At 43.5% G+C, this 19,600-nt stretch overlaps 1 protein-coding gene across 5 annotated transcripts in view; it reads left to right on the top strand.

The window, feature by feature from the left end:
- The window catches only part of fgfr3 (fibroblast growth factor receptor 3), a 76,351-nt gene that overhangs the window by 45,891 nt on the left and 10,860 nt on the right, over positions 1-19,600 (top strand). For 3 of the 5 annotated variants that reach the window (XM_087171099.1, XM_087171098.1, XM_087171096.1), the window contains exons 6-9: positions 8,777-8,900; positions 9,116-9,306; positions 15,823-15,967; positions 16,633-16,805. In XM_087171099.1, the coding sequence (XP_087027225.1) occupies positions 8,777-8,900; positions 9,116-9,306; positions 15,823-15,967; positions 16,633-16,805 (633 nt within the window). Of the gene's footprint in view, positions 1-8,776; positions 8,901-9,115; positions 9,307-13,978; positions 14,124-15,822; positions 15,968-16,632; positions 16,806-19,600 lie in introns of all 5 variants that reach the window. The other 2 variants (XM_023396370.2, XM_087171097.1) reach the window with 1 other exon arrangement.

The following is a 19,600-nucleotide window of genomic DNA, read 5'->3' as shown; positions in this document are numbered from 1 at the left end:
TCCCTCCCGTCCTGGAGCTCTTCTAAAATCCAGTTAGCCAATCACCATGTGGCCGCCGTCGGCCTTGAGGGAGGTGAACAGAGAGGTCAGTCTCTATAGAATCAGGGTGCTGGGTGACAGACAAGCCTGTGACACGGCCGGGCTGCAGGGGGGTCAGGGGTAACATCTTTACCCCGGTCTTAATGTCAGAACCTCTGCTGACCCGGCACACTGCAAAAAAATGGCAATATTAAAGTATTTTTTAAAGCAGTAACTTCAGTCATTATCTTAAAAATCAGTTCACCCCAGTTTTTAGACTTTCCTCTAGTTTTGGTTTTGATCGCTGAGGGTTTGAGGTATTAGCCACCGAGACTTATTCTGCCTCCTCAAAACAACGGGGGTGAATGGAATATATTTGAATGTGCCCATCAAGATAATCCACATCACTAAAAGAGAAAAAAAAACTTTTAACCCTTTTATTTCTTACCTGTTGTTGCATTCCCAATGTTAACAATCCACAAAGACTCATTTTGCTCTGAAAGATCTGTGCGCTGACAGTCAAGTCACATTATCTCCAATTAAGCTGAGCGATGTGCCTAATGTCATTATATTGCCACCTAATTTTTAACATGGTTATCCTCCGGGTCCCTCTCTTTGTTCGTGCCACATGCTTGTGGTTGTTAATGTTCGTGCAGCGCACACATCAGCCGTCAGTCAGACTTCTTCCTCCGTGTGTCGCTCATGGTGGATGCTGCTGCTGCTGCTGCTGCTGCAGAATATGATCTGTAGTCTATTCATGATGTTTTGGAGAAATCCCGGCAGTGATGGAAACAACATGAAATCACTTTATGTACACATCACCCAAGAAGAGGACACCAGGAATACATGGTGGCATCCAAACGAATGACAAAATCACAAATGACATAAAACAATTAGACAAAAATCCTACAATAAAAGAACGATACTTCTCAGTAGCTTAATTGTGCTAAAAAGTATTAACATTATAGAAAAAGGGTGAGTGTTGTATGTAAAGTATGATATATAATAAATATGTAAAGAGGAGGATGAAAATCAAGATGAAGATTGAATCGTTGTTGTGTTGACAGACAGATAATAGACAGACATTCAGTGCATTCAGTCTCCCCGTGTCACAGCCCTCATCACCCCACCTCATATCTGCCTGTGATGAGTTCATCCAGCGGGGTCAGGCGGGAGATGGGTGGCGGGTGGTGGTGGTGTGGGGGGGGCGACGACACCCTGACAGTCTGACAATGGCCTTCTAAAGACTCTATTCCTCCACCGAGGACCTCAAGGTGAAGCCGTCTTCCTCTCACGTCCGTGTTTTTGATTTGACAGCCGTGGTTAATTTCAACAGAATGAATTGCGAGCGCGTCTTTTGGACGGTTTTGTCACATGTCTTTTTCGAGGCTGGGAGTGTCTTATGACAGCGTGCTGACCTGCTAACTGATCCACGCTGATCGGCACAGCGGAGTCCTCTCCGCTCAGCGCTGCCGTGTGTCATTTACTCTAAGTGCCTTCAGATCTGCAGAGGTGTGAGAGGAAGTCACTGACTGAGCGGACCATTAAGGTCCATTACCAGCTTACGAACACACCTCCTGTCTTCACACTGGAGTGCTGGAAAGTGGCATTTCTGGGGACGTGCCGTGTTCTCCTTTGTTCCTTAAAGGCATCCATTTTAACAAGTGACTTCCACACAGGCGTAAAATCACATTTCTGTCCTAAAGTATGAAGAGATCCATACAGTCTCATCAGGTTCACTCAAAATGTGACAAAAGATTACGGCACTTTAAGGCAAATTGGTTCTCCCGTTCCCAACATGCATCAGCAGAGTCGAGAGGATTCTTGAAGATGAGTTTGTGTGACGAGCAAAGTATTTCACCTTTTTTAAAGCTGGATGTGATATTTAATTTCTCCGGATAAGATGTTGCTGAGAGACACTCATCCTGGAAGAAAGACAAAAAACTTTGACTGTATAATCAGGGATTAATGCTTTTTTTAGGTGGAGTTAATGGAAGTCTGGAATGAGAGCTGCACGTACTTCAATGGTAAAATAAGATCCAAAGTTAATATTTCAGGCCAGAATAGACTAAATGAAAAATGGAAATCGACTTCGAGGCGGCTCTATCAGCAGCACCAACAGTTTCCAGACCTTGAAATTTGCTTTGCCTGCCTGGCTGTGTGCTACTCTTGATGCCAAACGCACGGAGCACCGGTGGGAGGAGAGGTGCGAACAGGTGGGAGGTTCATTCTAACGAGGCAGCGCAAAGATGCAAATAAACCATTTTAACTAATCACTCCCCAGCCGCTGAAATCGGCATAAAAAATTATGCGCTTATCTCTAAATGAGTGTGAGAGATTCCTGCAGTCTCTGCCGTCCTCAGCTGATTTTCCTGTGTGTGAAAAGTTTCTCCCTCAGTTCATTAAACCCTGCAGCCGTCTGAGCGCGGCGGGACATGTGTCGATAAAGAGAAGTCCCGCTCCAGAGAGCAGCGCCGTTATGCACGGCTGTCCGCCGTGTTTGCCTTTATTAAATCACGTGCAAATGACACCAAGCTGCTGCACAGTAACCCCCATACAATCCTACAACACACCATCTCTGCGTTCTGTTGTTTAGGTGCGAGATTTCCGATTACAGCAGCAGGGGATGGAGTAGAAATAAAACTGAAATAGCTTTGGATCGATGTGCGAACATTTCTTAAATGATATATTTCTATCATTATTGTAGAAGTTAAATAAGAAGCCCACACCATCTGCCTCTGGCTGCAGATCGGAGGGGCTGTGTGTTCAGCTCGTGCCGCTCGGCGCCATCCAGACAATGATTTCCTGGAGGAGCCTCGTTCCGTTTGTGGAGCTGCTGTTGTTGTCGTGCGAGACTTGTGATTGGCACAAGTGTTTCACCAGTGATGTGACTGGCTAAGAGAGAATTTCTTTTTTCAAATCACCACACCCTCTGATTTGTATTCCACGTCAGCCCGAACCGAAGCAGCAGGCGCTTTTGAAGACTCCCACACAGTCCGTGCGTCCAAGATCTGCCGTGCAGTTGCACTTGTGCAGTTGAAATAGGGAGATTGTGTCGTCATGGTATTGCCAGATAAGAAAGGTAATGCCAAGAAGATGTTCTCTCTGTCTGGCCACAGTGGATTCTATTGTGGTTCGTTTGTCAAGGATATTTCGTGTACATGAGCTTCCTTTAGGGGAATAATGCTTCATAGACATGGATGAAAATCTTTTTTTTTTTCAGTCAGTCTGTAATGGTCTGAGCGCCTCTTCACATTCCTGTGTTCAGCAAAGTATACCATCTATCTGCAGCTGCAGTATGAAAATGTCAATATTTGCAGAATAATTTTCACTCTTCAAAGCACAGATCCCATTAACATCCAGTCCTACACACCTGTAAGTTATACACACATATTCCCTGTATTTTCTTCGCCGTGAGCCCATTGGAGGACGTTCTGACATTCACTTCTATCTCTGAAGCACTTTGTACGTCTATTGAAATGCGACACAGAGACACTAAACGTTGCGTTTGTTGAAACTAAATGAAACGGCAAATAGGATGTGCGGCTCGTTTGTAAAAATGGAAAAATAAAATTCCAGCGGGGGAGACGTGCCGGAGCATTGTGCGCCTTCCCAGACAACTGTGGCGCTCGGAGCCTCCTCCATTATGGACGGGCAGGGCCTAAAGGTTAAAGTTCACCTCTCTATTGAGCCATCAGATGGAGGTGGGGAGAGATGGGCGTGTCACCAGCCTATTGAGTCTTTGACAGCCAAAACCAATGCTGTTGTATGCTGCCACATATGGCCGAAGGGATTTTATTGTGCTCATGCTAAACTGCTGCGGCACAAGCGAGACAAAAGTTGACAATGTAATTATTGTGTTTCACCCCGTCCAGGTCGCTCAGCGCTTAACTGATTTTTCAATCCCTGTTTTGACAGGTTTCCAAGGCAGGGCCCTTAAACTGGCTCCACACTGTTACTTTTTAAGACTTTAAGCACTTTAAATCCTTGTTTTTCCAGTCCAGATTTTAACACAGCCTGGATTGTGAGTCCCTGCAGGCCACATAGGAATTTCTACACTTTGCAAGATTATTTTTGGACTCTTTTTAATTTAATACCTGCCGTGGTAATTCACTTTCCTCCCCTGTCGTTTCACCCAGGTATCAAAAGACTGATTATCCTATTTATTTGGTTTTCTGACCCATTTTCTTCTCTTTTGAACTTTCACACTTCCACTTTTACAATCTTCTCCTCTGTTTTGATGCAGTGGTGTGTAGAGCCAAGCCCAGTCAACAGCCCCACAAACTTTTGCCAGCTTTAATAGCAAGCCCTTCGGGCCGCTTCTATCTGTTTCCGCCTTCTCTGTGGGTCAAATTAGACGGTAGCACAGATCCGGGCCACTGGTCCGCTCTGACACAGTCATAAATTCTGGTAACTAGCCCCCGCTGGTTCTGACAGGGCTATTTTGCGAGGTGAAGACGGAGGGTTTGGACTATAAAGGGAGCAGCGCTTCCTGTGTTTTCTCAGACAACTGCCACACTGCAAAAAATGTCTGTATCTTTGCAAGTCACTTGATTTGGCAGTCGAGTCCTGAATTCTTGTTTTGATTAAAATAACTGAAGGAATCTGCCAGTAGGGTGAGGTAACTTCACTGTTTTCCATGGCAGACTCTGTAAGGCAAATATATCTTAAAATAAGGCAGATCACTTTATTTCTCCCAAGATATTTCATGCACAAACTGCTGAAATAAAAACAAATCCAACGTCACTGCTCTGTCCTCTTTCCCCTCATGCATAGCCTCTGTATTTTGGTTAAAAGTCTCCTTCAGATGACACTTTTTGCAGTGTAAAACTCCCTGTCCATTCCCATGGCTTGTGCCCTTCTGTAGGTCCACGGCCAAAGCCCTAAAACCTTTAAAGCCTCGTATGACTCTAATGTAAGCTCCTTAATAATTTAATTCTGTTTGGAATCCGGCATGATTGGAATGGATGGGATTATCACGTTTCCTGACTAATGCTGCAGGTTCAACAGGGGTTAGCCAGTGTAACATGGTAATAAAAGCAAGTGGCATGTATGGAGAAAATAATTAAATGTGCCAAGGGGGGAAAAAAATGGAGGGAAATTAAAGTAGAAATGTCACTCAGGGCTTAGGATAACCATAAACAATGAATTCAGTGTGAGTGTGTGATGCCTTAGAAACCTGCTCTTATGAAACAGTCATTCACACTTTATGCAGCTATAAACAGTGAAACAGTATTTCAAACTGTTGCTGAATGTGCCACAGGTACAGGATAATGGTTCATGTTAAAACATAATGTAATAGTAGTGTAATTAGTGACTCAGTTAAAGGTGATTACATAATATTACTACAGCCCCTTTTCCACTGGTCAGAAAACCCGCTAACATCAGGCTTTTGTCAGCCATGGAAAATGGTACAATTGGCGTTCACACCCGGGTCAAATGACTCTGCAGTAGACGTGGGTTTTTATCGGCTCCGGCTGCGATCAACACTCGAGTGAACACGTTCATTTTTCACCCCGTTTCCTGCTGTAACATCTTTCAGAGCGCAGACACTGTAAACACACCTGTCACCTGTCCAGCACGGTGCTGTTAAAACCCGGAGACACCGCAGCTGCTCTGCACTCAGTCGCCGAATTTTTAACCTGCTTATACCTGTTAACTTTGGTGTAAAAAGTTAAAGTTTTCTAACATGAGCAAACATTCACCACCATAAGCTACTGGTCGTATCAGACCAAGTAAAGCAACAGTACAACAGCAAATCCCTCGAGTGTGTGAAGTTGAGCAGGAATATTTCTTCTTTTAAAAGGTTAAAAGTAAAAAAAAAAAAAACAGACTCATTGTGAATTTTTCATTATAAAACTGCCATAAAAATAAATAAATAGTAATAACAGTGTGAAATAATCAAAATCTCCAAAAACAAAGATACAAAACAAGACGTAAATCTGCACAGGTTATCAATCTCGTATCTCCAGTTTCAGATGAAGATTACATGTATCATATATCTGTGGACTGTGTCAAAGATTCGTGTCTGATTGAGCTGAAACTAAACTGTGATTTATTTATTTTCTTCTTCAAAGTGACAAGATGCTTCAACAGCCGCTTTAAATGTGTAAAATCAGAGAATCTGCACAGTAACTACAGCTGTCAGATAAAGGAGGTAGAGGAGGGAAAAATAAAGTATTCGTCTCTTGAAACATAATAGAAAGAACAGAAAGTCCCCGTCTGAGATTAAAATACTTCAAAGTAACAGAAGCTCAACAGAAGTGCAGGACTAAAGCAGAGGTACTTTCCCTGGTTATTATGAAACGAGGACGTAAATAAAGGCCATAACTCTGATCTTGCTGTTTCTGTTGGTGGTCTTGGCCTCTGCTCGTTTGTGACTTCTGCTCGTATTCTGCCACCTTTTTTAACTTAACTCCTTGTGCACTGCAGTTTAGTTTAGTTGAGTTTTTTCTTCTTCTTCCCCCTCCTCTCTGCTCAGCGACCGCAGCACAAGGCGTCACTCATCTGCTCATGAGAGCAGCCATTGACTCCAGTTTGACTCCTCGGCTCTGAGAGGGGTAGACGGGGTGGAGCCAGCCGCTCTGAAAAACCATTTGCCAGCGTCGAGCAGGCAGCCTGGTCTATGTTACCATGCAACTGCAAAAAGCACACACAGGCATAATATTTACACTGTTACATTATTTTCCGCATGCGCCTCCAAGAGAGAGAGAGAGAGAGAGTCAAGGAGTGTATACTGTGAGACAGAGGGAGAAGGAGGAGGAGGAGGAGGAGGAGTGTGATCCTCGACCTACAAATATATACATTGTGTGAATGGCTGGCCGGTTACCTAAACGCGTGGGGTTAAACGTTTGTGAAAACACTCAGCCCTCTCTGGGTCGGCACATTTTCCTACGCAGGTGATGTTAAGTGTTCCACCCTGAAAAGCCTCCTTGTTGACATCACCCGCTGCCGTCTTTAGTAATTCTGACCTCTTCTCGGAGGAGTTCACTTTGTGCTCGTCTCGCAGCAGCGGAGCAGTGAGCGGCAGCAGCGGCGGCGTCTGGAGCGCATGTTTCCACTTAAACTGCGCAGGGTCGTCCCTCTTGGCCCGCGGAGGCTTCTGCCTATCGATGCGTAGCAGGTTTCTCTGTTCTCGCCTCGCCGCGCGGAGCCCGCTCGCTCGCTCCGCCCTCTGAGCTTCTGAATCTGTCAAGTTAGTATCTGTCTGCTGCTGCCGCCATCCAGCCCACACCTGGTTTGAATTACTGCGCAAAATTTACCCTTCGACTCTCCAGGGATGGATTGCTTTTGACTGGCACAGTGGAACCAATTTCAGAGGTGCAAAAAAAAAAAAAAGAAGAAGAAGAAGAAATCCTGAATCACTGCAGAGAGAAGAGAAGAGAAGGCTTTGACTTCCCCCAGCTCTCTCTTCTTTATATCATCATTTCAATTAGTTTAACTGACACTGTGGTGTTCGGTTCTTAAGGCTCTTGCCATCATTGTTTAGCACCTTGTGAAGCCATTAGCGCTTTACCCCGTCCTATTTCTTCATGTCATCTTGCACAGTCTTAAAACATTATTCATTTGTTTGTGTTGTGTTTTTATTTTTATTTTTTTTGCAAACTTCATTCTTTTCTTCCTCCATGGAAGAAGCAGCTGAGCTGGAGACAAGAAGGTGCAACTTTCTCCTCTTCTCCGCTGTCGTAATGTCGGGGGAAAACTACCAACTTTCAACCTCCTCTTTGTTTCTGTTTTTCTCTCCTGTATTCATTGCAACTGTGTCCCGTCCAATTAGATCCCCAAGACTTCAAATATGAGCTCCCACACACACACACACACATTATGTCGGTTTCCTGTTTTCTATCTTCCCCCTCGGGCCGGTTAGCCGCAGGTTCTGGCACCTGTCTCTGTTCGCGGCATCTTGGACACCATGACGCAGCTCCTCCCTCTTCATCTCTGCTCTGAGGCGAAGCAGGCAGTTGGAAATCTGTTCTTAGCTCACCACTGGTCCTTTTTGATATCTCTCGTATCTGCTTTGCAAAGCAACCAGAAGCTTTCCAACTCGCCACAACTCTTCTGTCGCCTGCTAGCATAAGCTAAACAAGGAAAATTTAAGCTTCAAGTTAGGCGACAGTCTCGCCCCGTGATACATGGTGCTGCGGGCACACAGAACTGTTTCCCATCAAGACGTTTACACCACGTCAGAAGATTGTTTTCTGCTAATCACGTCTGCTCTGCATCAAGCTGTATGCAATTAATGAAAGGAGCTTTGAGTTGTATTACTGTTTTAAATGTTTGCTCAAAAGGGGGTTTGCACCTCAGTAAACATGCCGCTGCACACGGCACGCTCTTGTTTACCATCCTGCCCGCTCTGCGATGTTTTATACCAGAGGATATCAAAGGAAGGAGCAGATCTGACTGCTCTCTCTGGACAGGGCGCTCACCCACTTCATTTGTACAAATAGAGGAAACGTCTGTTTGTGAGCCGGGAGTTTGTCTCTATTTGAGTTTTAGTTTGTGACTGGGCTGAATTTATATTCACACCTTAACTGCAATTTCTTCTTATTCTTCTTCTTCAGTTTTCTTGTGCAGGTGACAGGTGATCAATAAAGGCTGTCCTCACAAACAAGAATATATTAAATTAATCTTTTGTTGCTTGTCTATCAGGCCGACAAATGAGACCAAACTCCCCCTGACATTTCTTCAAATAGGTTCAGTATCGTGTGTTCTGACTCTTCCTCCCCTCCCTCCCTCCTCTCTGCCCCTCCCCCCCCAGCTGAGACACCAGCAGTGGAGTCTGGTGATGGAGAGCGCCGTGCCATCAGACCGGGGAAACTACACCTGCGTGGTTGAGAACAAGTACGGCGCCATCACCCACACCTACCAGCTGGATGTGCTAGGTAAACACCACGGAAACATTTACTTTCACTTCTGCTTCTGTGTAAACAACGAATAAATTACCATTCACAAGTGGTTTAAAAAACCCCACAAGAGCTGTTGATTGGGGGAAAAAATGATTTTTTAAAACTACCTTTCCTGCAGCAAATCATTCCCATGCATGACTTGTGCTCATGACTCTGCACTCTCTCTCCCTCTCTCTCTCTCCCTCTCTCAGAGCGCTCCCCTCACAGGCCCATCCTTCAAGCGGGCCTGCCAGCCAATCAGACGGTGGAGGTGGGCAGCGACGTGGAGTTCCACTGTAAGGTCTACAGCGACGCCCAGCCGCACATCCAGTGGCTGAAACATATCGAGGTCAACGGCAGTCGCTACGGCCATGATGGCGTTCCCTACGTCAACATCCTGAAGGTGGGTGTGCTGCCTGACGCTCTGTTTCACATCTCTAATGAGTCAGTTTTGCCTGGAGTAGATTTCAGCCTACGATAATTTGACTCATAATTAATCTCTCCTAAATGTCTTATTTAATGAGTTTTTACAGTAGGTGGGTCTTCGGGGGCCCACAGGCTTTTTTTTTTTTTTCACCGCAGCGTATAATTGACCAGCTCATTCCTCCGACTCTACACCTTCGTTACGGACTTTCTGCAGCGAACAGAAAAACGTATGCTCATTAACTTAATGATATCACTGTAAATCACAGTGCAGGTTCTGAAACGCGGCACCTGCACCGCTGCAGTTTCGACAAAACTCAAAGAGATGATACGCAGCAGCTTTTTTATTCCAGTGTTGGCCTGCGGGATGATCGGCAGCTGGTGAAGGTGGATCAAATTAAATGAAATCATAATTAAAGGTGGATTTGTGTTTATCCTTTCAGGTGTTCCAATTTTCTTTCTGTGGAAGCGTCCAACACAGGAACTGATTAATAGCTCAGGACATTTGTTATAAACCTGAAGTAATAATGCGGCTTTAATTATATATAATTAGGGCAGGACAATAAACCAAATATATCAAATTACCAACATTATGAATCTGTTACCAGCCAAAATGGATTCATGTCTCTTCAGAGCATGTCTGTAAACAGCAGCTACAAAAACCAATGACATTTAATCAGGAGTACAGCTGACCAATGATTGAACATGCAGATGTATGAAAACATAATTATTGTTTTATTTATTATAATTGAGAAAGAATCTGATATTTTAGGTCATGTTATTCCAAATTAAATGTGTTCACATTTATTGAATTGACAGGAAACACAAGTAGAAGGTTTTCCCTGCAAATCTTAAAATCTACACTCATCTAACATTACTGAGATTCCTCTGACATCGCTTTCAGATCAACAATCTCTGCGTGAAGTTGAAAACACGAGCTGATCTGATGAAGCCTTTTAGCTCTTATGTCCACAGCCCTGATGACTAAATTTTTATCTTTACTTACAGATGAATGAAAACAACTGAACTCTTGAGGTTTCTAAGAGAAAGATAAAGGAAACAAACAGATAAAATAATACCTCATGACAAAAGCATAAATTCTTATTAAAGACGATCATTCGAAACCTTTTGATGCCAAACCTGCCACAGCGGCGATCCCACCTTAATGAAACTTGATGATGCATCTTGTTGCGTCATTGTTTGGGGATTAATTCTTCAGTTACACATCAAGTGAAATGCAGGACTGTCATAGGTGCTCTCTACCTGACTTGTATCTCCAGGTTAATTAGTCACTGATACTCTGAGTGTAAGCGTGTTTGGTTCAAACTGTTCACTTGTACTGTAAGTTTTGTGTTTGGTTTGTCTGCAGCCTTCTCGGTCGCTCCGATTCTGCATCTCGTTACAGTTTTTTTGTTTTTTTAAATGATTCTCAATCACAAGAGCTCCCTCGTGAGATAAAGGTTAAGTAAACGCAGCAGGGGAAGTGGTCAGATAATCTGAGGAGAGTTTGCTCCCGTTAAAGAGCAGCTCCTGGAGGTCTCTCTCTCCTCGCCTCCCCCAGGCAGCGGTGTTGGCGTTCAAGAATAGAGCAGAAAGCATTCCTCACCAAGAGAGGACAACACCCTAAACCCACTGTGAGGCGTGTTTTTTTTATTTGGGGTGAAGAGAGGAAGACTCCCATCGAAAAAAACCAAGAAGGCCCCTTGCTTTCTCGTTTGCCCCCCTCCCCCTTTTCTTTTTTTTTTTTCTGCCTCTAGAGAGAGCGAGGGAATAAAAACATCTGGTTTGGACTAAGTTAACTGCTGTGGTGGCGGCAGAGAGAGAGAGACGGGCTCTGTTAACCGCCGCTGCCGTCAGATGTGCTGCGTCGCGTGGTTTGGAGGAGGAGGAGAGAGGAAAGAGGGAAGAGGCACCCAAAAAAGCCATGGAAAAAATGAGTGGAGGAACACAAGGAAGGGCAAAGTCAGCAGGAAGAGAGAGAGAGAGAAAGAGAGAGAGAGAATGTGTGACAGAGTGGTGGGTGAAGATGGAGGGCAAGAGACTTATAGGGAATGAGTAAGGGGGGGAGGGTGAGAGAGGCAGGGAGACGAGAGAGAGAGAGGAGAGAGAAGAAAAGGGAGGGAGATAGAAACAGAGAGAGTGACAGGAGACCGACATGGAATATGTAACCCTGCTGACTTCATCTATTTCTTGGAGTGCTGGATTTTGTGATTTTAAATTTCAGTCAACTTTATTCAGCAGTGAGTTGAAAAATAATGATATCAAGACAGAAGAGTGTTCTCAGAATCTCAATGCCGCACCGCGCTGCATCGATGATGGATTATTTAGCAGTTCAGATTAATAACCATCATGAGTACGGCTCACGCTCATCTCCAGATTCGCCCATAACAAATTTTCAAATTATTTTTTTAATCATTTATTCGATAGAGAATTGAGTATATTTATATTATGACCAGTTGACAGTGATAGTTTCATTATTATTGTGGTTTCAGAAGGGTTTTACCCTCTTTTGCCCCACGATGCAATGGAGAAAAAGATCAATGAAAACACATGAAAAGTGATGTGACATTACAAAAAGCTCCACAACTTAAAGTACATTTAAAATACATTTATTCACTTTCTTGCCAAGAGTCAGATGAGAAGATTGTTACCACTCGCACATCTGCGCCGCGAATATGAAGCTACAACCAGCAGCCTGTTAGCTTAGCTTAGGGTAGTACAAACAAGATATGGCTACCGGCATCAAAGCTCACTGATTAAATGTTCCTTTAACGAGGGCTCAGCCACGTCCATTTAATATCTGTCTCAGTTTGTGTGTTGAGGCCGTCGTGTTCATGTGACAGAGTTTGATTCAGACCTCAGCAGAAACGTCTCCAGCTCTCACTTAGTAAGATTACAGTTACAGAAAAGGGACTCGAGCTCTGACTCAAACATGATATCAATAAGTTGCCGTCACATTTATTGTAACGAGGAGCCCGTCTGAAAGGAGAGAATATGGAAGTGTCAGAGGGAGAGAAAAAAGAGGGAAGATAGAGAGACGAGAAGGCGGGAGAAATGGAGAGAAAGAGGAGGAGAGAGACAGGCCAACAGAAAGAAAGAGAGGGGGCAAGCGAGCCTGTCAGCCCAGACCGCGGCTCCACGCTCTATTTTCGACTACCACATAATTGAAACAGTATTTACTGAGATCTGTGTGTGCCTCTCTCTCTCTCTCTCTCTCTCTCTCTCTCTCTCTCTCGCTCGCTCTGTCTCTCTTTCTGGCCCCACCACAGTTCATTCAAACTCTTTGCGACATCTCATGTGTGGTATATACTGTAGGAGTTAAATACAGCTGAGGGTGGGGGGGGGGTCATGCATGTTTTTTTTTTTTTCTGTTTGAGAAATGCCTGAATCACTCTTTTGATGCCTGGAAAAAGAGTTAACGATGAGCGACTCGCCCCGGCGTGGGGAGGGAGAGGGAGGCGTCTGGAGCCGGGCCCTGGATGTTCATTAAGCAACCATAAAACATGATATGTTTTCCCCCTTTATGTGCTTTGCCCGTTTAATTATTCATCAGCAGCTTCTCTACTGGAGAGCCCATCACAAGCAATGTGTGTGTGAGTGTGTGTTCATGCACGCAGCGTACACACTCTGGGAAGATTGACACACTGAAATGCCTTAATATACCAATCGACAGCATGTGTTACTGTGTATGTAATGTACGGTGTGTATGAGTGTGTATGAGTGTGTGTGTGTGTGATCTTAAAGGTTTGACATTATGCTTTTAATCTCTCAGACATCCCGCTTCACTTGACGTGCAGTTTAAGTGTGTGTGTCTGTTTGTCCAGTTTTCCAAAGCAAAAGTAAAACAGTCAATTACCAGAAACATTCATTTTTTTACTTTATACGATACTTTTATATTTTGGAAAAACACTCATTCACTTGCATGTTGCATCTTAGATGAGAGGATTGACACCTCTCCAGTAAGTGCAGCGAGAGCCAAAGGCGATTATCTTAGTTTAGCATAAAGTCCAAAATTAATAAAATAAACCTACCAGCCTTTTACAAAGTTCACTGGTTAACAAGGTAAATCTCACTTGTTTAATCTGTACTCAATACAGAAATGAAACAACATTGTTTTGGTTTTTACATGATATAAGCTAAGCTAATAGCATTCAGGCTCTAGCTAGCTCCATGCATAATGTAATTCCCAAAAAATAAAAACAATTTCCTGAATCAAACAAGTGTTAGCAGTGAGAAGTAGTCAAGAAGAAGAAAAGTGAAGAGGATAAACATTGGTTAAGCCTACACCTGAAAGTGAAAGAAAAGAAAGGTGGAAAGAAAGAGCGATATACAAGTAACAGAGCGTTTCCTCTGCTTAGTTCATCCATTTCTATTGTACATATATAAGTTTCTATATATTGTGTATTCTACTGTATTATGGCCCTTATACTGTGACAACCACATATGACATGAAAAGAAAACTGTACCTAAGTGTCCACTGAGTGTAGGATGATAAAAGGAAAATATAGGAATGTAAGTAAAGTTGCAGTTTGTCACCTGCTTGCAGTATATGAGTGTATGTGTGTTTATTGTCCAGGTCGAGTTTTCTTCATGTGTTCCTGCAGGAATTTGTTGTAAAGGCCTCACTGTGCCTCTCAATTTTCCTTTTACAGAGTGTGGTCAGTAAACACACTGAGGCCCACAGTAAGTTGAAACTGTCCAACGTGACAGAGAAAGACGCTGGGAAGTTCTGGTGTCGCGCCTCAAACTTTGTAGGCAAGTCAGAAAACGCTTTCTGGCTTAAGGTGCACAAAGCAGGTAAATCCTGAGCGACCTTCACATCTGATTCTCTGCTGTGTCTCCTCCTCTCTGCAGGGCTCCTCTTGGTTGTGGGTTTTATTGGCTTACTGGCTTGCTAACAGTACCAACACACACGCATGCACACACACAAACACACACATACACATACACATCTGAGTTTAAATGCTCACATTGTGTTAGCTAGTAGGTATCATCCATTTTAACACCTAGCGCCACTTTGTCTTCCTTCCCGATCAATAACAAAGCACAATATCACACCTTTAATTACTGCAACGACTTCAGAAGCCTCAACCTCGCTCTCCCACAAACCAGCTTTGCACACAAACACTCACACACACACACACACACACACACTCACACTCACACTCACACTCATAAAAGCACACGTAAAACCTCCCACTAGCCCAACACACACACAGACTGGCATTGATTTCCCCGGGAGTGCATTCTCCAGCTGTATTAATGTGCTTTTATATGAAAGCATGCAGTAGGACTGTGATTCATGGCTAGGTCTGGATGTCACTGTTCATTACTGAGGCCTCAGGAGCCAGAGTCCCCCACCCCATCCCCTCCAGAGCCACATCAGATGCTGGATTTGAAACAGTCTCCCCTACTGGTCATCACACCAACCATTAGTCAAAGGGGAAAAGCCACAACTGCAGCAGTGCTCCTTTTTGAGTAATTTCAAGGTTATTTAGAAGAAACCATAGTGAATCTTTAGGGTATTGCAAAGTTGTTTTTATCAAATTGATTGTAAGTTTGTTCAGCTGAAACAACAGGAAAATGTGTACTATTCCCATTGATCTTCATATGAATATGATTTATTTATGGTTTATTTGAATTTATTTAAATAAATAAAAAAAACAAAGGACCCAGAATCGATCCTTGAGGCACCCCCAGAAGAAAAAAACTTCAAGGTCAAAAGATACAAATAGCTTTCTGTTGAATATACAGCCAAAAAACATGTTTGAAGCATGTGAAGAAAAAAAAAGACATTTCTCATTGTCAACATTTGCCGCCGTCACACCCGTGCGGTGCCATTATTTCTGCAGACAAGATATTGCGGTGGAAGGATCTGCTTTGCTTTAGCATCAGGAAAACTTTGCACTGGTTCAATTTAAACTCACAGTTACTGATGTAAGTGACAGAAAACTTTCCCATGATCAAAATCTCCCATCTTATCAGGTCCTTTTTGTCTGTCTCTGATCTTTGCATTGTGAATATTTCAACCTTCAACTACTCTGGTTCCAGAGATGAATGCCAGTATCTTAAAAGTGGATATATTAAGGCAGATCATGGCACTAGAATGGAGAAAATGAGCCACGATTCTATAAAATCCTTGTTAAATTCTCATGAACTTACCACACTGGCACATTTGAAACCTTTTTTTGTTGGGAAATTATGACTTTAAGAGTTAAATAACAGTCCACAGTTTACAGTTTACAGTTTTGCCTGTGGCCTTAAGTTGAACCAACAAGCTTCTTTTCGCAACAGGGTGACGGTGCTGCTTTGGTGTTTTCAGGTGTTGGTGGTGGGACTGTCAGCAGCAGAAACACAACACTGCTGACACCTTCAGATCCTCAGTCCTGTCCTTTTCCCTCCAGGGTGTATTTGGTGTTTCTTCTAAGAAGCTTTGGGCTCATGATATCTCTTCTTTCTCTCCTCCTCCATCTTATACCTCTCTCATCCTCCACAGACGGCTGGTATTAACACTACAGATAAGGAGCTAGAGGTTCTTCTCTTGACCAATGTGTCTTTTGAGGATGCGGGCGAGTACACTTGTCTGGCAGGGAACTCTATCGGCTATGCTTACCACTCTGCTTGGCTGACGGTGCTTCCAGGTATATTCCTCCTCTCTCTGTGGACTCTTATCATCCATCTCTAACATCTCAAATGTCATATAAACTCCATACAACTGTGATTGTCCCTGTACTTTTTTTCTACAGTTTCATGTTTTGCTCAGTAGCACAATATTTAACAGTCATTTTCAAACCCAATTATCGCAGATTGATACTTGTTAACTCGTTTTTATGTGTGTTGAAACTGTATCATCATCCCTTTAATTTAACGAACCGAACGTGCAATCCATCCTCCGTCGAAAAGAAGAAAGTTTTAATCAGAGCAGATCGTCTGTTTAAATGTCTCAAGGCTACAAGGCAATTTCAAGACATTTATGTGTTCAGCATTCAACACGATAATTACCTCTCTGGGGAGGAGCATATCACAGGTGCAATTACCTGCTGCAGGATAAATCTACAAGTTGATTACTGTGCATGCATACTTTCAGTATACAAAGCCAAGTTTGTGATCTGTTTCTGTTTTGATTTAGAGATTTTATCTCATGAAAACTGCTTCCTAGAATCCGTCCAGGTGAAACGTGCTACTGAGAAAAGCAATACCTGTTTGATGTGAATCCGATGTGCGCACTGTGCGTGACTGACGTCCTGTGCATGTGTGCGTGTGTGTGTGTGTTTGTTTATGCGTCTACCTCCTCCTCCCAAACCAGTGAGCCCGGAGAAGGAGGACTACTACGCCGACATCCTCATCTACGTGACGGGCTGCGTGCTCTTCATCCTCGCCGTGGTCATCGTCGTCCTCTGCCGCATGAGGATGACCAATCAGAAGACGCTGCCCACGCCTCCCGTGCAAAAGCTCTCAAAGTTCCCCCTCAAGAGACAGGTAACAGAAAGTAGATACAAGATTCGTACAAGACTTTCCCTCTTTTTCTCTATACCTGTCTGTTCAGTTTGAACAATCGTAGCCGAACGTCATGCAGCTGATGTTGGTAAAATAATACTGTGTTGAAAATGTCAAAAAAAAACAAAGAACTGCACCTGTAATCCCTGAGATACTTTATTAAGCAGTTTTTTAATTAATCAGCATGTCAGCAAACTCAGTTGGCTTCCCCAGGAGGTTTAGAGACATTACAGGGTTTACCAGGAGTCCTTGAATTCCTGGAAAACTTCCAGAGGTGTATTCAAGACGGACAAAACCGGGGTTGAGACATATCAAGAACTTATTTAGTAAATTAACTGCATCAGATGCTGTTTTTCACCAAAGCAAATAGAAGAGCAGCAGAAATTTAGTTTATTTTGAAAAACAACCCCAACAGTCAAGTAGGGACAAACATTATTGACTCAGGAAAGAACTTGAAATTAGTTCTGGAGAGTCATGGAAAAACAGTGTAATAGTTGTGCATCAGTGCCACAAGGAGAACCCTGCTAAAGAGTTTATATTTGCAATATCAGTCTGTTGAACTTCTATAACTTTCAAAGAAGAATGGCGCAGAGGATCAGACTCACGCAGGACGGAGTGTCAATAAATACAGGAGGTTATTGTACGTCTGTCTGTCGAGGATCTCTCTCCTGTCCTGCTGCTTTGGTGACGTAGGGCGGACACTGGAAGGCATCACACCGGTGACATGTGTTCACATTTATCTTGGAGCAGATTCAGCTCAGGGATATTTATGCCCTCCTGTGACTGTCAGTGTTAGTTTTAGATTTCACTCTCTGTGTAACACACACTCACCCCTCAACTGTTTGGAGAGAAACATAAAGTGGAGCAGCTGCCTCGGCACGGCCCGCAGTCTGCAGGGCTCTTCACGTCATTGTCTCTCAGGGCCGTGTTCAAGGCGAACCTCCTTGGTCGAGTCTGAGCCGGATCCAAGACCGGCTTCAGACAGGATGCAGACCAAGCCGAGACAAACCAATCGACTGAAAGGATTGAGGATTAAAGGAATAGTTGTGACATTTTGGAAGATACAATTATTTGAATGAACATGAAGCTGGAGCCAGCAGCTGGTTAGGTTGGCTTAGCTTAGCTTAGCTTAGCTTAGCAAAAAGACTGGAAACACGGGGAAGCAGCTGCCTACAAACAACAACTCTGTAAAGCTCACTAATTAACACGTTATTTAAGCAATATCACACGAGAGTGAGTGATGTTGTATTAGATATCAGCACGGCTGTGATTCGGTCACAGGTGCGAGGCCTTGCTGCTTTGTCCACACCTTACCTCAGGTGTGCCCTGAAGTACCCAGGCTTCTTCCCTTCATCCTCTTCTGACAACCAGACATCATTTCATTCAAACGTCATTTCTGGAAATATTTTCTTCTTTGCAAAGTTTGTTACAATCAAACATAGATGACAACCGTTATTGTTTCGCTGATTAACGGTTAATAGAATACCTGTTAAGCGGAGTGATACATGTAGTGAGAAGTCCCAGTGCTGTTATACTCGTCCAATCAAATTACTTGGTTAGAACTAACTGTTGCATAAATTGAATTTATTTAAAGAGGAGAAGTTTTGGTTTGACCTTCAGACAGAGCCAGGCTTTCGGTCTTTATGCTAAGCTAAACTAAGCTAAGTTGAGTCAATATCCATCAGTGTTTAGAGCAAGTCTGAGTCAAAACAAGAGCAAGAAGCAGAGATGTCGAAGAAAGGAAAAAAGTTTTTCTAAAGGCCAGACTCGAGTACCTTCCCTTATCCAGCCTTTCTTTCTCCACACTAATGAATTTGCCCTCTCCTTCATCTTCCCCTCTCTTCACTCCACTTTACTCCCATTAAAAGACTTCTATCTGAGCTCCTGAGCCTCCATTTCTTTTCTTATTACTTCTCTGTCTTATATAATCTTCAGAAAACCATCAGGCGGTGCAGCGTGGCTTCACTCCTTTTTGTTCTTGTAGTATTTGTGCACAGCGTGCAGGGCTGTACACCTTGCGATCGGACGCTCTGGATGTTGCGCTGATGTGAAACGTCTGAAATGCAGATGAGTTTGTGATTATCCGTCCTGCCCCACACCCTGCTGGCCTCCCGCTGTGAGCAGGACACAGCTGCTGTGTGGCCGTTCTGTGAGAGCTCCGGCTTCATAATTGAAGGGTTGAGCTCGTCAAAATGCAAAAACCCGCATTTTTAGGAAACTGTTGTTTGAAAGTCGTATAATTCAGTTCTTGTAAAACAAGACTTTTAAAGCTAAAGTTAGCATTTAAGCTGGACAAAGCAAAGTTGTTTTTTTTTTGTAAACAGTCCTTGTTAGTTAAACGCAGCGTTGTTAAGTTATATCAGGTAGAAACTAGATGCTCTAATTGTAGCTTCTGAATCTCCTTCATATACATGCTCTTATAAGGAAGTGCAGGGAAAGATCTTATTGCATTTTTCTGTAATCTTCGCTTCGTTTTTGTAAAGCTAATCTCCTGGTTCTCTCCTTTCATAACTCTGAGTAAATCTCCCATAAACCTCCTGGCATGTTCTATCAGATATTACTTTCATGCCTCTGAAATTGTGGTCGGGGTTGTTTTTGTTTTTTTTTTTAGCTTCACAGCGTTTTTCTCATTTTCCTCCAGTTGAGAAGTTGAGGAGGGAAGTCTGGTAAGTGGACATGTTTGTTTCAGGACCCGACCTGAAGGGGCCGAGCTGGCAGACTCTGACACAAACAGATTCATCAAAAGCCGGGCTGGAGCCATCAGCCCCCCCCCTCCC

Source organism: Seriola lalandi, unplaced genomic scaffold, assembly GCF_002814215.2.
Source record: "Seriola lalandi dorsalis isolate HSWRI2012SDOR001 ecotype SW California unplaced genomic scaffold, Sedor1 jcf7180002054976, whole genome shotgun sequence".
Lineage (NCBI taxonomy): Eukaryota > Metazoa > Chordata > Actinopteri > Carangiformes > Carangidae > Seriola > Seriola lalandi.
This window is presented reverse-complemented; position numbering and strand designations above follow the sequence as displayed.